The sequence below is a fragment of the Benincasa hispida genome, chromosome 11 (assembly GCF_009727055.1).
Source record: "Benincasa hispida cultivar B227 chromosome 11, ASM972705v1, whole genome shotgun sequence".
NCBI lineage: Eukaryota > Viridiplantae > Streptophyta > Magnoliopsida > Cucurbitales > Cucurbitaceae > Benincasa > Benincasa hispida.
The window spans coordinates 61,209,232-61,225,154 of record NC_052359.1 but is presented as its reverse complement, the minus strand read 5'-3'; the positions used below and the strand labels follow the sequence as shown (position 1 = coordinate 61,225,154).

The following is a 15,923-nucleotide window of genomic DNA, read 5'->3' as shown; positions in this document are numbered from 1 at the left end:
AGTGGTGGTGTCTTCTCCGTTTCCTTCTGTCCGAGTGGTGATTGTTCGAGGTAGACGGTTGGGTTTTTTACTCACTGTGAAGAAGAAATCTTCATCTGGTATGATCTTTTGAACTCTTTAGCATTATGAATGCATATTAGTATGTTTTGAATGTATATGTGGTAATTAAATCACAATGAATTAGAAATATATGTTTTCGCTCATAGGTACTCTTGAATAAGAGTTCCTTCAAGAAGTCCATTCTTTACCAATCTCTAAATCCTATTGAGATTTATGTGTCCTAACCTTAGATGCTAAAGATGGACATTTTCTTTAGGAAAAATTTTAAGTTTTTTATGTTGAGTTACTGCAGTCTTAAACATCTCAGTGTGATGGAGTGCCTTAGTTGCTAACAGTCTTAGCACATAAATATTATTTTCCAGTACAACTGAAGAAATATTGACATCATTTTTAGACACAAACACTTTATTAACTAAAAAATTTGTACAATAAGATTGTTTTAAAAGGCACTGTATAGAAATTAAGTTCCTCTTCAAACCAGGAACTATATATACATTTTCTAATAAAAGAAATTTATTCTGTAAAGTCAATTGGAGACCTCCCACTGCCACAGCCGAGATAATGTGCCCAGTTCCAACCCGTATCGTCATCTCACCAACATCTAGTTGTCGCTAGGAACTAATTCCCTGAAATGAAGAACAAACATGATCAGTGGCGTCAGAGTCTATAATCTAGGCAGAATCAACATTCTCCACTGAACAAGTTTCCAAAACAAGTAAATCAAATTTAACTTATTTGGCCTTCTTCTTTTTTGCCAAGTATTTGGAGTTATTCCTTTTCTAATGACTATCCTGGTTGCAATAGAAACAAATTCCCTTTGTAGCCTTGGTTGCTTCTGCCTCCTTGTGCAGCAACTGCAGGGTTAGCTTTCCCCTGCCCACTTTTCTTCTTCTTTCACTTTTTGGTACCGGAGGAAGAAGGTATAAACTTAGTTCCAGAGGTTGAACCTCTGTGGAACTTCTTGAAAGAGGAAGTAACATTTCCCTCACCTTTCTTATCCTTGTTTTTATGCAAGGATTGGAAGGTCTATAGCTCATTGAGCAAGGTGGTCAGGTTGTAGTCAATCCTATTCATAACAGCATTGCTATGGAAGTGAAGGAAACTTTCAGGTAAAGATTTCAATATGAAGCTAACCTGACTGATTTCATCGATGGAAGACACATTCATCTCCACCACGTTGAAGTGGACCATCATGTTGAGAACATATTCTCGTACAGATGCCCTTCTGGCATACTGACATTGAAGATATGTTTTAGAGCGTGTGCGGATGGCTGTTCAAACATTCCCTTCAAGGACTCCATGATCTCACGAGTTGTGAGCATGGGCTCATGCTTCTTGGGCAAGACTTCAGTAAGACTAGCCAAGATATACGCTCGGTACCTTTTCGTTAGCCTTTATTCAGCGCTTATATGCCTCTTGAATATTTCGAGGAGCATTTGGAGTAGGAATAGAAGTACAATCCTCCATCAGGACGAATCGAAGATCATCAATGATCAAAATTGTGTTGATCGTGTTTTTCCAAGATGTATAGCTTTTGTCCATTAATTTGTTGGCGACAAACAAGTTTAGTGTAGCGGTAGCCATAATTAAATTGCTGAAAACGTACAATTATTAATTAGATAGCTTGCATTAATCACGAAAACAACCAATCTATTTTAGCAAAATTCTAATGTACTCTAAGTGACATCTAATTTTGTAATGATGTTTTAGTGAGGCAGGACAAATGTCACCGTAGGGTGAGCAAATGTCCCTTCACTGAAATGAGACATTCTCAACTAATAGACAAAACAACTCCTTCTTATTGTCACTATTAGTCAACATTATTTGGTCCAGAATTCGTTAAACTAACTTAACGATTCTTGTAAGTGTAACCCCTCATTTTAGGTACCAGAGTTTCGCACTAATGAGCCAACCGTAGGGAAAAATCGATTGAGACATGAAACTAAAGTAACCCTATTCATTTCTGGATATTTAATAAAGCGTATACAGAATTGCCATCCTTTAGGCAGACACCCACGATGTCACGAGACGATGCATGAAACTTTATTTCAACCTAATGAGAGAGACCGAGGGATGTGTTGTCACACGTTTCGCTCCCGCTTACTATAAACACTCTCTCCATTCACCTTGATATTGATCTACACAAATGCTACTCGTAGAGGGACACCCATGGTTCCTTGAGGCCGAGTGTAGATCTCACGGTATGAACTTACAAGGAGAACGTTNGAGGCCGAGTGTAGATCTCACGGTATGAACTTACAAGGAGAACGTTTAGAGGATAAAATAAAGTATCATATACCCCATTTTCCTCCCACTGAGTGTTTTACCTAGGGTTATTAACTTAGGAAAAACCTGGCTATTGATTTTTATTTAAGTGAACATTTAATTTGCTAAAAGCAACATCAGTCTTTAACAATTTTTTATTGAAGTCTTATTAAACTCTTTAATAAACTTTAATCAAACTTGCATGCATGTAATAAATCTATCTAATTCACCTTTCTAGATAGGTTCCCATGTAGGGGTGCAACATTTCCGTCATCTTAAGTACCCCAGCCTAGACAGAACTCACCTTAGACAAAAGGTCCCTTATAGATACATTTGTTATAATTTTAATATTTTATTAAAAATCAATTTAATCCTATTAAACCGATTAAAAGATTAAAATTAGATTTCTAATCTTATTAGAAATGTGACCTTAGGTCTATCTCAATTCTCAATCACGTTTTAAAACATTTAAAAAAAAATGATTATAACTTAATGTTCGCATGCAACTCTTTATTATTGATTTTAATTATAATTTTATTTAGTTATAACGATTATAAATAAATGAAACAATTAAAAATCAATCATTGCAAGCATACTTTAGTTAATCATAACATTTATAAATTAACCTAAGGTAGTTTCATGTTTCATGCAATCTCAATTTCATTATCAATATATATATAACAATTATATATTATAAAGAAATGAAAGACATTAATAACATACTATAAAAACATACATTCATACTTTATATTATAACCTTTTTAATATACATGATGCATGTAAATGTTATTAATGCATACATGTATATAATATAACAATTATATAATATTATGCATGAGCATGTTATATAATTAAATCATGCATATTCAAATGTTATAACACTTATAATATAAAATGATGCATGAAAATAAATGCATATCCTATGATGGGATTTAATTTTATATGACATACAATATGACATATATTATAATAAAACATACATCACATGTATATTTAAAATAAAAGCTAATGGACCAGGATAGGACACTAATAAAGCGATTAAATAGCTAATTATTACATTAATTAAAAGTCATCCGGTTGAAAGCAAATGAATCGAGAACCACTCGAATCAAGCCAAAAATCGATCTAACTAGCAGTCGAACTACCCTCAAACTGTTCGAACTGGGCAAACCACGAGTGAACGGGAGAAAATTCTCCGCCACGCAGTGTCGCAATGTTGTGCCTAGCGTCGCGACGCTATAGAGAATTTTCTCCCTTTGCCACATGGAGAGTCGCAACGCTAGGGCACAACATCGTGATGCTATTGTTCAGTCTGCTACTGTACAGAAACGTTTTCCCTCGAATTGACATCCAAAAACAGCTCTGAATCGTCAGAAAACCACCGGGAAGCATCACAAATGACTCAAAACTAAAAACTTACAGACTCTATAGCAATTATGCTCCAAAAATATGGGCCCTTACAATCAAATTATAAATATAAAAGCCATAAATCTATGCCCTATCCCAAAAAACATCCATTAACAAACCACATTTATAGAAAGGCATTCATCATATGAATATAAAATCCCACCATCACTGTAAAATCTAATTAAGAAAAATGGAATTTTGGGATCAAAACCCAACTCTGATACCAATTGAAGGATCCACAGCGAGGGGAACCTTGAGTAGAAGAGGGATCGTCCCAAATCTCATTTGTTTTAAAAAACGATTTTACAAAAAAAAAAAATAAGACCAAGATCATACAATTACAAAATTAATATAGCATGCCCCAAAAAAAGAAAAGGAAGGAAAATAATTTAGGGTTTCAGAAACACTTACCTTTGAAAACTTTCTTTTAAGATACCTTTCAATCTCCAACCGGCACTACCACGAGTGCAATCTCAGTATCCTCTGGGATGAGGGATCTAGGAGTGGTGGGCTCTGGCTAATTTTGGGATTGAGGGAAGGAGAGGATGAAGAATTACAGAGAACCCTTCTTCTGTAAAACCACTTACACTTTCTGTCTTGTAGGGAGAAGGAAGAAGAAAATTCTATTTTTAAAATACAACCATCATGTGTCACGTAAGTGATGGAGAGAGAAAATGGGAGGGAGTTGCAACTTCCTCCCCATAATTAATTTTAAAATCAAAATTAATTAATTTTAATAAATAAATTAAATAATAATTTATTTATTTATTTAATATATATTCATATGATAACTATTTTATCATATTATATATATTAAACTATATGTTACATCAAATATAGAATATAAACTGTAGTTTCAATATTGTATCATATGCAGTTTCTTTTCTCTCACTTATGATATTTAATATAAATCATATTTACATTGAATTTCAATTATATGAATCTAATTTACATAATTAATATTGAATCATATTCAAATATTTAATTCCTCTCAAACATACTTTATAATATATCAAATACATTATAGTAATTATATCATACATAATTAAATAAACTTAATTATATCACATATAATTAATTTCCTCAATTAATTTGAACAATTCAAATTAATCCAAAAACTGATCCTCATTAAATCCTGTTGAGCTACCGAGGGGACCTCATGGATCTGTAGCTTGAGGCTTCAACGGTATGTGAATAATTAATTCTCTTTAATTAAATTATTCACCATCCGTTAACTGTCGGACACTTCACTAAAGATCGGTAACTACACTCTTTGCACTACATATATATTTTTGTGTCCATTGAATATAATCAATCAACAGTACGATGACCCTTCTCAAATTGCTCGTAAGTACAGCTAGGTCAAAATTACCGTTTTGGCCCTATAGTTACATCTAACTCCTTAAGTACCACTGATCCCTCTAATGAATAATAAATCATAGTCCAACTATGACTAAACCCCTTTCTGGTCATGAGAGAATGTGGCGTCATATTTTTCAAGCCTTGGAATCAGCCCTTAAGAAAGCAATTTATCTACTTGCCCTGACCTCGGGGAAGGAGTGAATTCTTTCTTGTGTAGTTGTGTTCCCAGCTTTCCAATCAGACGTATCCCCAAAATGGTAGGTTTATTGAGTCGGCGATTTGGCCACTCTTACCCATACAAATCAAAGAACTGCCCTCATAAGTACGAGTTCACAACTTACTCAGGATTCAGGTCACGTTACCTATGGTCATCCTGGTGAAATGTAAGTTTCTATTATGAACGACGTTATATAATGAGACTAAACATTTTGTGGTTTGGTCTTATATAAACTCTTTTGTATAGAATATCTCCGCTCACATGTCTCCACATGAATGATTAGGATCAGATCATTTGTAGCACTTTACAACAATTGTAATATCTATAAAGTAGGCCATACTCGTAGTGTCACAAGGATAAGATATCCAGCCTTATCCATCTACTACAGACCATTTAGGTTATCATTTAAAACATGATCCATCCGTATGTCTCTATATACATGTTTAAGCTATGAGATAACCTTGGAACTTAGTTTATTGGTTTTTTTATTAATGCAATAAAACTCAGAATAAAATATCATATATTTTATTAAATAAACAATAAGTTTGTACAATATATTTACAAACTATACGACCCTACAAGATTTAGGGCATCAACCCTAATATGGCTAGGCATCTCCCAAGGAGGATAATATTCATGCTCGGGACCATGCAAAATCTGTATTTGCTCAGTAGCCAAAACTTGAACAATAGAGGTTAGCTCAGATATTTGATTTTTAAGCTCATTAAACTCACTTATCTCTTGTTCTCTTCGCTGAACTGCGTACTTCATATGAAGCACATAATAGATATTCATATCATCTGCCATGAGAAAACAAGTACACAAGAAAAGAAAAATATTTTTGGGTTTTTAAAGTTACAAATCAAATTCAACCAAAAAAGGTTAATTGGCTTGCTTCCCCGGTAACGGCGCCATTTTTTGTTCGGTCAAAAACCGATGTCATTGATTCAACTCTAAAGTGCAACAAAAGAAAATTTGTAAATACACCAAACTACTCTTATTAGTACAAAAACATAGCAACAATGGTAAGTGAGAATTAAATTCTCTCTTAAGCTGAATTTGACTGTGAAAGCGATAAAAACGGGTTTTGTTGTTTGGTTGATAGATAGATTAAATGCAAGAAATTAAATTGCTAAGAGATAAATGTAAACAAGGGTTGACTCATCTAGTTCTCAGATCAAGTTAGACATTCAAAGTAATTTCGATCATCGTTTTCTGCCAATTGATCATACAATTGAACTATGCATGCATAACTACTCGCTCGATTCAATCTAACTAGCCTCTACGATGGCGGAAAACTAGCATGAATCTAACCAAGAAAGCGTCTTAATTATTAATTAAGGTCGAAAAGCCAATACCCTAATTAATCTACATGTTCCTAAATTCTATTGTGTTCGATAGCGGCCATATAAAACTAAAAAACACATGCATTAAGATTTATGATTTAATTATGTTGATCAACTGTTAGGAAAGCTATATTCAATTGACCAATTTTATTTTTGAACTTAGCAATTAGCACATTCTAGAAATAGCCATCAAATGCCTAATTTACTATTGCTACTTAGGACCTTAGCAAGACTAAGAATCATTAGCATGCATGATAAAACGTGAAAAGTCAAACTCAATAATCATACTTGGAAATTTGAATAGATTCAAAGAAAACACAATTCTAAATTGCAAACATCAATTAGGGTAGAAACTCAAGAGATTACAAAGAATTATCAACCCAAGAACTAGATAGAAAATTACCTCATCGATTCATGGACAAACCCATGAGATACGGTCCAATCCATGCTTACAATCCAAAATTGAACTAAAAACTAACCTAATGATATTGAAAACATCAAGGGAAAGGAAGAAAACAAGGCATCTCCTCGGTCTCCATGAATTTCAGCATATCTTATTGGCCTAAAACCGAAGAGAGACTTTCATACAAATTGATCGTAGCATTGCAACACTACCTTGCAATTGGGCTGAAGACGGAAATGCGCGCACAGTTGGTTGGCGTTAAAAGATCCGCAACATTGCAATGCTGATAGTAATGTTACAATGCTGCCCTGCACATTAGCATTCTGTCTTCAAGCATCAGACGAGTGTTGAGGCTATATATGGCATGAGCGTTGTGGTGCTGTCTAGGGGCATTTTGGTCATTTTTACTCCTTTGAAGCTTGGATGCTCAAATCAACTCCAATTTGTTTCAAATTAACCCTGTCTAACTCCAAATGCTCGGTTTTACCTCTTGATTGCTCAACACTTACAGAATAGGAGAATTAACATATAAAATCCAACAACGAGCCCAAATTTAGCTAGAAATAATAGCTCTTTTTGAGAGCTATCATCCACTTATGTGATGCCTCTTCATAGAAGACTAATTTGTTGAAAACAAAAATCTAAGAAAAGAAAAGGCATACATACTTAATGGAATGGGTATAATTGGCATTTAACAAAAAATGAAGGGCAAAATGAGGAGAGAAAGATTCTCTCCATATAGCCCCTTTTAACATGGTAGAGATGGTATTTTATTTTATTTTTTTTCAATTTTCAATTTTGTAATTAAGAAGTTATTGACTTTTGGGGTTTCTACATAGAAGGCATGAAGAAAGGTCCTATATTTCATAAATGTCTTAAAATTTGAATGTTTTCAAATATGGTTTTTAGTGTTAATTTTCTACATTTATACTTATTTATTTATTTATATATGATTTTTATATATATATTCCTGTTTAAGAAGCTACCTCAATGATGGAGAGAGACAATGTGTTTACGATGGAGAGAGAAAATACATTTAATATAATTTTTTTTCTCATTTTCAATTGGAGGGAGAAAATGCATTTATTGTAATTTTTTTAATTTTTCAATTGGAGAAAGAAAATGCATTTGATATGATTTTATTTTCCATTTCATGCTAGCTTGTTGATTTACGACATCTTCTTTATTTTCATGCAATATATTCTATTGTTTGGTATATATATATATATCTTATATATATTCCAGGTATACTGATATGTATGCACTTCCAATTAAGTATCACTTGTGTCTGTAATATATTCCCCCAGTGTCATGATATGTATGTCAATATACCTTGGAACATTGTCTTAAATGTTTGTAAATATTCTAACTACTTATCAAGCATTTCATGCCAGCTTGTTGGTTTTCGGTGTCTTATTTGTTTTCACGTAATATATGTCATTATTTATTTGGTATACATATCCTATATTCCATTGTTTATTTAGTATATATATCTCAGATATTCTATATGTATACACTTCTAATTAGGTACCACTTGTGCCTGCAATATATTCCCCCGATGTTATGATATGTATGTCAATATACTTTAGAATGTTGTCTTAGATGTTTGCAAATATACTGGTAATATTGACTACACATGTTCAACATAAGTCACAGTATATATTATAAATTCCATTTATATGACAGTATATATCATAAATTCTATTTAAGTAGTAAAGAATCCCAATAAATATATCATATATTATTATCCATATGATAGTACAATATATAAATATTATTTTAGATAACCCACTTTATATATCATATACAAAATGTCAATAAGTTTGTAGAAATCTCACATTATTGAAAATATATACGATATATCACAATATATATCATTAACGAATATACCATTTTCAAAATAAACCATTCGTTGCAGAGCATATATGTCGAAATCACAAATTCACAATTATAAACCTAAATTCTATCATAAATAATAATAATTTAAAAAATAGATTTGCATATCAAGGGGAGTGCTGGATTGATATTAGGGTGCCAGATATCTACGGATTTAGACTAGAGGGCATCAGATCTCCACTGAGGGCATTGGATCTCCATGAATCTAGATTAGTGGACACCGAGTCTCCACAAATTTAAATTTGACTAGGCGTCGGATCTCCACGGATCTAAATAGACAGTTGGATCTTGATGCATCGACACGAACAAAAGGAGGCAGACCGCAAATAAGAGAGAAACAATGAGAATACAACTGGCAACTTACCTCAGCGATTGATGATTGGTGGTAAGCAAAAGTCGACGATGATAGAAAACGATTGATGAACGAGGGCGAACGATGCATAGTCGATTCTGATGGAAAAACGACTGATGAACGACGCACTACTATGGACGGTGGTGGATGGGTGACCAATTTCGACGAGAATAGCAACAACGACAAAGACAACGAAGGGATGTGAAATCGTGTTGAGGGGATGGAGAAAGATAGAGGGAGAGGGCGAGAGAGATGGACAAAGAGTGCAAGGAAACCTTTGAATTTCCATTAAAAAAACCTTCAATTTTCTTTTTTTAAAAATTCATAATTAATTGTAGGATGGGGAGTAAAAGTATTAGACTTCAATTTTTGTAACAAAGAAGTTTATTTAGACAATTTAAAAAAAAAACAGAAAAAATTAAGCATAATTGAAATATTGAGCCTATGTAGAAACCCTTTCCTTTAATTAATTGATATTAAACGGACTCTAAATGGGCTAAATTAGTTCCATTATAAGGTTTAGAAATTAAATAGAATGGTTGATTTGGCATTTTAATTGATACAAAAAAAATTAAAAAAATATAAATCGATTTTTTTTTCTCAACCTTTTACCATTATACTATCAAAATCACAATAATTAATTCCACAACAAATCCCTAAGCCCACAAAACGAACCCCAAAAGAGATTAAAATGAGAGAGAGAAGTATAGAGGAGTGTCTCAAAAGAGAAAGGTCAGTACCTTGAGGTTTGAGACAACCAATCAAGCCATTTAATATAAATCAACCAAGAAATAATTGAGCCGTAGCACCTCATAATCTTGAGTGCCAGAAACGTCCTCGTCGAGGGAAGGATGAGTGATCTCTAAAAGAGAGATCCAACTTTGCTTAGTTAATTTAACCACTCCTAATACTAACTTAAACATCAAAGTACAATAAGCTCAGACAAGATCAAGATCAGACTAAAGCAAAGCAGGTTGGAGGTCAAACCCATCGAGCCCCACAACGTAACTTAGACCGAATGAGATCCAAACCCCAACAATATTAATTCATTATTTCACTTTTCTAATATGAGAAGAACTTTGATAGTCAAAATATCTATACATATAATACAACATCAAGATCTCAATTAAAGAAAATGACAATCTAATTGAATTATGATATCAATAAACCTCGCTAGAGGGTTAATCGCTCAAGTTTGTCCACTCTTAATAACTTTTAATGTTTTCAACATATTTCTATTATTTTTGTTAAGTACCACAGAGTTGAAAATTTGAATGGATTTCATGGTCACTAACACATATCGAACGTCAGTTGAGCTATGTTGCTTCGGCAAATCATATTTCTATTAGAACTCCACCAATAGTTTAGATTTCACATCTGTTAAGGTAATTTAATTATAGCTTTTTCTAAGCCTTCGTTAAACAGAACATGAATTTATCAACTAAAAATAAAATAGTTCAATCTAAAAAGTAGGATGATTACTTCCAAGCAAATAAATATCTTTTTGCTTTCTAAAGAACACTAAAAGAAAAATTACATCAATATTTGCTCAAATATAAATGTTCACTCCTCTTGTATATCAATCTATGGAGTACAAGCAGAACAGCAGAGCTGGAATCTCATAACCATCCTGCTCCAATATCTCCCTAAAGAGTAAAATTATGCATATATATGATATATGTTGTCAAACAACTAAGAGGCGTATTAGCTCGAACACCATACAAAAAGCCATTTAGAACATAAATCCAAAACACTTATATACCACAAAGCCAGGACCAAGACACTCGTTCACTTTGAAAAGAAGATGTGTAGGGAAGTTGGATAATATTTTACCTGAATTGGCTGTTCGAATCAGAATATAGACGTCAGCCAACTCGGCTTCGAATGACATCAAGACCCATCTCGGTCGGATCGGTTGCTTGGAGCTCAACCTGAAAGCCATCCAGCTCTCTCTTGAATCTATCTTTGGAGCTTGCATATATCATCTTGCTTCTGACTCTTGAATTATCAGGGGACCTTCAAACGATGGCGTTTTTGTTAGCTTGTGATAGTGGGAAAGACAAACATGAAAAGGATGTAGTAAAGGAGGATGTCAGCTATACCAGGCAATAAAGAAGATTCTGCTCTTTTGACAGTTCTCTTCGGTAACGAAGTCGAAATCATAGATAGCATAACGACATTCGTCCGAAGGGAGGCTTGCAGCAAAGTCCTCATAACTCTGTGTCGGCTCGCCAACTTTCTCTACTACAACTTGCTTTTGCTTCTCCTCGATCTTAAACACAATAAAGCGATAGGTTCTTTTCGCCTTGAGCTCCAAAAACTTCAGCTTGCAATCATCATTCACGGCCATTCCTGATGCTGCATTGGCCTATTAAATCCAGAATGAAACTGCTTTGAAACATATCAAAGTCCAAAAGAGATGCATACAGGGAGAGTCGAAAAGGCAGAACAAAAATGGAAAATAAAATGTTCTTGATTATAATACAGCTATAAAATCAAAGCTGCAAGGTAAAGCAGTGAGGTGAATATTGTATAACCTAACACTGGAAATGCAGAAAATCGGGAACAAGAGAAACTTTCTGATCTGATCAGATTTTGCAAGTCTTCAACAATTGTTCTGTTTCTTACTTGAGAGCCTTACCTTAGTCATTGTGGACATATTTAGTCAACTTTTCCACTAAGGCAAGCTCCTAGACGCGCTTAAGCCCGACTTCTGTGCCTTGCTTCAAAGAAGCCTTTCAAGCAAAGGCTCTCCTAATAAAGCCATGCACCTTAGCCATTTGTAGTGTGTGCCTCAGCACCTCAAGTCTGATTTCCTACTCTCTTTTTTTAATTTTTCTAATTTTTAAGAAAGAAATGCATAAATATTCTTACAATCTCAAATGAAACCTCTATTTTCTTCTTATTCATCCTACTATTTTTCTACAGTTCTACTTATATTAAAATTTTATTTACATTTGTCTATTTTTCTACTTATAGCCCTTCGGAAAATAGAGGTTTTATGATCTGATACCAAGTAAATGGTATGGATTCTGTTCTTCAGCCGTGCAAGATAGGAATATGAGCAGAATAAGATTTCCCCTCATGACCTTTTGTCCATATCTTGATAGCTGAAATTGATTTTCAACCAAACTTAAAGCAAATTCACTACACAACAGAGTTTCCCCTCCAATTACAACATGCACGAGAAGATTAATAGCAACTCAAAAGGGGAAATACACAAATATAACTTGTAATTGCAATCCTGGACAGAAAATTTCAAACATAACAAAATAAGAAGTACAAAAATCAAAACGATGATCATAATAGATCCACGGCCACTGGATTAATTGAAGTCGACAATAAATTAAAGTAAATAACGTTTCGCTTAGTTGAAAAAAAATCACAGTAGAATTCAAATCGGATTTCCTATATGACATAATGCATTCACTCCCCACTCCGAAAACTGCATGCGGATTACTACTTCAAAATCATGTTCAGATATTCAAAGACTCCACAAATTGCAAGAAACTCTCGATCGCCAAAATGATGGACTACAAATACAAATACAATCCTACTTTCTCAAGAACCAAACCGATCATCAAACCATGAATAAAAGCAGAAATTAAGTAAGCTTTAGAGGACTCACCATTTTAGAGAAGAAAGAAGAAGCTCCGATGAAGAAGAAGAAGAAGAAGAAGAAGAAGAAGAAGAAGAAAGACAGGTTCAGAAAAGAAGAAAAAATGTAGAGTGGCTTTTATAGTGGTTTTTTTTATTAATTTTGGTGCTTTTTATTTATTTATTATTATGATTATTATTATTTTCTGTGTTGGTGCTCGGGAGCAACGGTATCGTGGCGGTGACTTGTATTTGAGAGTTGGCAATGAGATGCTGATTGACCAACCAATATGCGCCACGTGTACGAGCAGCGTGGGGCGGTACCTTTGGCTGCGCCGCAGCTTCATATAAGCCGGCTGAGCCGGCTTTAGTTAACCTTATCATCTTTTATTTCAAACTTTTTTTTAATTCTCTTTTGATATACTAAGTCAAATATAATTTGACTTTAAATAAAATAAAACCTTTGATCTTAAATAAATAATAGGATTATTGTCATCAACAAGTTTTATTATTTTTTTTGGGATAAGTTTTATGTTAAATAACAAGTTTGTACTTGAGTCTTTGAGTTTAAAAGGTTTTTATTATATTTCTAATTTTTAATTTATTTACTTAATAAGTGTAAGGGATTTATTTATTAGATATTTTATAAAATTATCAACACATTAAAATTAAAAATCCAGTGTCTCTTTAAACATACAATTCAATGTAATATCTAAAAAGTCTATGAATGGCTTTTCTCATATAAGAAAATTTTTAGTACGATAAACGTGGAGAGATTTGAATCTTCAAAAGAAATTATAAATGATGATTATCGTTAAGTTATGCTCATTTAATTGACAAGTCATTGATATTTTAAATACAAAATTGAAAGTAGGAACTCATTATAAACAAATTTAAAAGTTTAATAAATGATCAATCAAACATAAAATAAAGTAGCAAACTACATGGAAATCAAACTACAAAAAAATACTTAATATCCATAGTGTGAAAAATACTATGATTTGACCAAGCAAGTAGGGTAAAATGAAACACGTTTGTGCTCATTTTACATATATCAAAATTATATTTTTTTTTGTCGGAATATTTAAAATGTTGTGAAAGAAGTGAAAAAATGGATGGATTCAATATGTAGATTAAATTCACTTGTGAAACTATTACATCGGATTGGAACTATCAAATTAGATTATGTTTTATGTAGAAATTCAACATATATGGATGTTAAATTTGTAGTTTCTTCAATTTAAATGAGTTGTGTTTGATTATAATCAAGTAACGACTCAATTTAGTTAAATTTGACCAATGTTTCGATTTTGTATTTATTTAATTTTATTTTTTTTATTAGGTAAAGTTACTAAGTTATTAGCCTATAAGTAGCAATTTACTTCTTCATTTGGTGTATCTCATTCCAATATGAAGAGTTCTTCTCTCATTTCTCTATTTATATCTATCTTGAGTTGAATTAAAAGTAAAATATTAAAAAGCTATGCTAGGTCTGAGTAGTTCGAAGTTGCTGTTCTACCAGATTAGTTGTTGTATCCTATTGAGATGATCGTTGTAGTCTACTTGCAGTCCATGCAAAGTGAATGCTTGTCTTCAAGACCATTTTTTGAAGTGTGCCTCAACTACCTTTTAAATCTCCACAATTGTTTTAAGGTTTTTGTGGTTCTTTCAATTTATAAACCTTGATAGACAATATGACTTACTTTTGAGTTATAACATTACTATCGTATACACGATTTGTGTACTATAATTACTATATTCAATTGAGTTGTATCAGTTTATTACTTTTGTGTCATGGGTTATTTCAGCTTTAGTATGGAGAGTTCAATTAAGGCCCAATAATTGGGTCATTAGGTTTTGTATTTAATTAAACTTGACATAGCTTGTCAATGCGATTATTACATGCGAGAAGTGAGAAATTAGGAAGAAAACCATAAAAGAAACTTATTTTGCACATTGATGTATTTTAGCCTTTTAGAGATTTATTTGTGATTTGATCGAGCTGAAATTTTGATGGTGTGTTCTAGATATGAGAGTCATCAATCTAGACAATGGAGATTTCTTATAGAGCTATCTTCAAATTACCGTGGGTAATTAGTTCCCACTTTAAGTAAAACTTTTCTAATTTACTTTCTCTATAGTTATCATTTGTTGTCAAAATTATTGATCTTGAAATATTTATTGTGTATGTCTCTAGTTATGATAGAAAGAACTTGTTGTGACCCATTATTAGTTATAGTTGAGATTTTGACCTCGTTCCGTGATTTTCTAACCTCTCACATTAAGGAAATTTTTTTGTATTAAAATTAATATGTCCTTATTTGATAATTTAATGTTTCTAATGGATTAATTATCCAATTAGATTCGTATCATTGAGAATAATTGATCCGAAACATATACCCTAGTTGTTTTAATTTCTATTTAACGTTATAAAGAGTAGTAAAGTGGAGATCGGCTAAAGCTCGCAAATAGACACGCGAGCGGCTCGGCGGAGTTGGGCCCCATTTAATACCAAAGCGACAGATTTCAGTTCGTTCGTTGACATATATCTCTTTATTATTATTTTCATTTAAAAAAGAAAAAACTTTTATTTAAAATTTGAAATGTGATAAAATAATTGCCATTTCTCTTTCTCGAGATTCCTTCCACTGCGTCGATCTAACGCAATTCTTTTTCTCTTTTATTTTCTTTTCTTTTTTCAAAATCCAAATTTATTTATAAAAATAAATAATAATAATTTTTTTCCAAAAATTCCTTCCCACGCCTTCCAATTTTCCACCATATGGCCTTTGCTTCTTTTATTGCCAATCCCAACCTTTTTATTTTGCTTTCTGTTTTTTCCACTTCTTCTAATTATTGTTTCACATGAATCTACATCTCTCTCTCTTTTTTTCCCTTTAATTATAAAATATTCTTTTTATTTTAAAATTTTCGAACCAAATTAATTATTTAAATGGTGAAACTAATGAAAATTGGGACCGATAATCTAACCAAATTAGGCAGACCATCAATTTCCAT

At 32.7% G+C, this 15,923-nt stretch overlaps 1 protein-coding gene across 3 annotated transcripts; it reads right to left on the bottom strand.

Annotated features, from left to right (window-relative positions):
- Positions 1-9,898: 9,898 nt before the first annotated feature.
- On the bottom strand, positions 9,899-12,993 carry LOC120091367 (actin-depolymerizing factor 2-like). Of its 3 annotated transcripts, none has more exons than XM_039049368.1 (4): positions 12,937-12,993; positions 11,411-11,676; positions 11,142-11,324; positions 9,899-10,170 (listed from the first exon to the last, which is right to left on the bottom strand). In XM_039049368.1, exons 1-3 carry the CDS (start codon positions 12,937-12,939, stop codon positions 11,174-11,176), a joined length of 420 nt encoding a protein of 139 aa, XP_038905296.1. In that variant the 5' UTR covers positions 12,940-12,993; the 3' UTR covers positions 9,899-10,170; positions 11,142-11,173. The 3 variants fall into 3 exon arrangements, with proteins under 3 accessions (XP_038905296.1, XP_038905297.1, XP_038905295.1); XM_039049369.1 differs by lacking the exon at positions 9,899-10,170 and adding an exon at positions 10,634-10,954; XM_039049367.1 differs by lacking the exon at positions 9,899-10,170 and having other exon boundaries at positions 10,634-11,324.
- Positions 12,994-15,923: the final 2,930 nt, after the last annotated feature.

Bases quoted from the DNA above. Each gene is read 5' to 3' on its own strand.
- LOC120091367 (XM_039049368.1), bottom strand. The intron at 11,325-11,410 runs GTATAGCTGACA...CATCGTTTGAAG, and splicing joins AGAATCTTCTTTATTGCCTG to GTCCCCTGATAATTCAAGAG.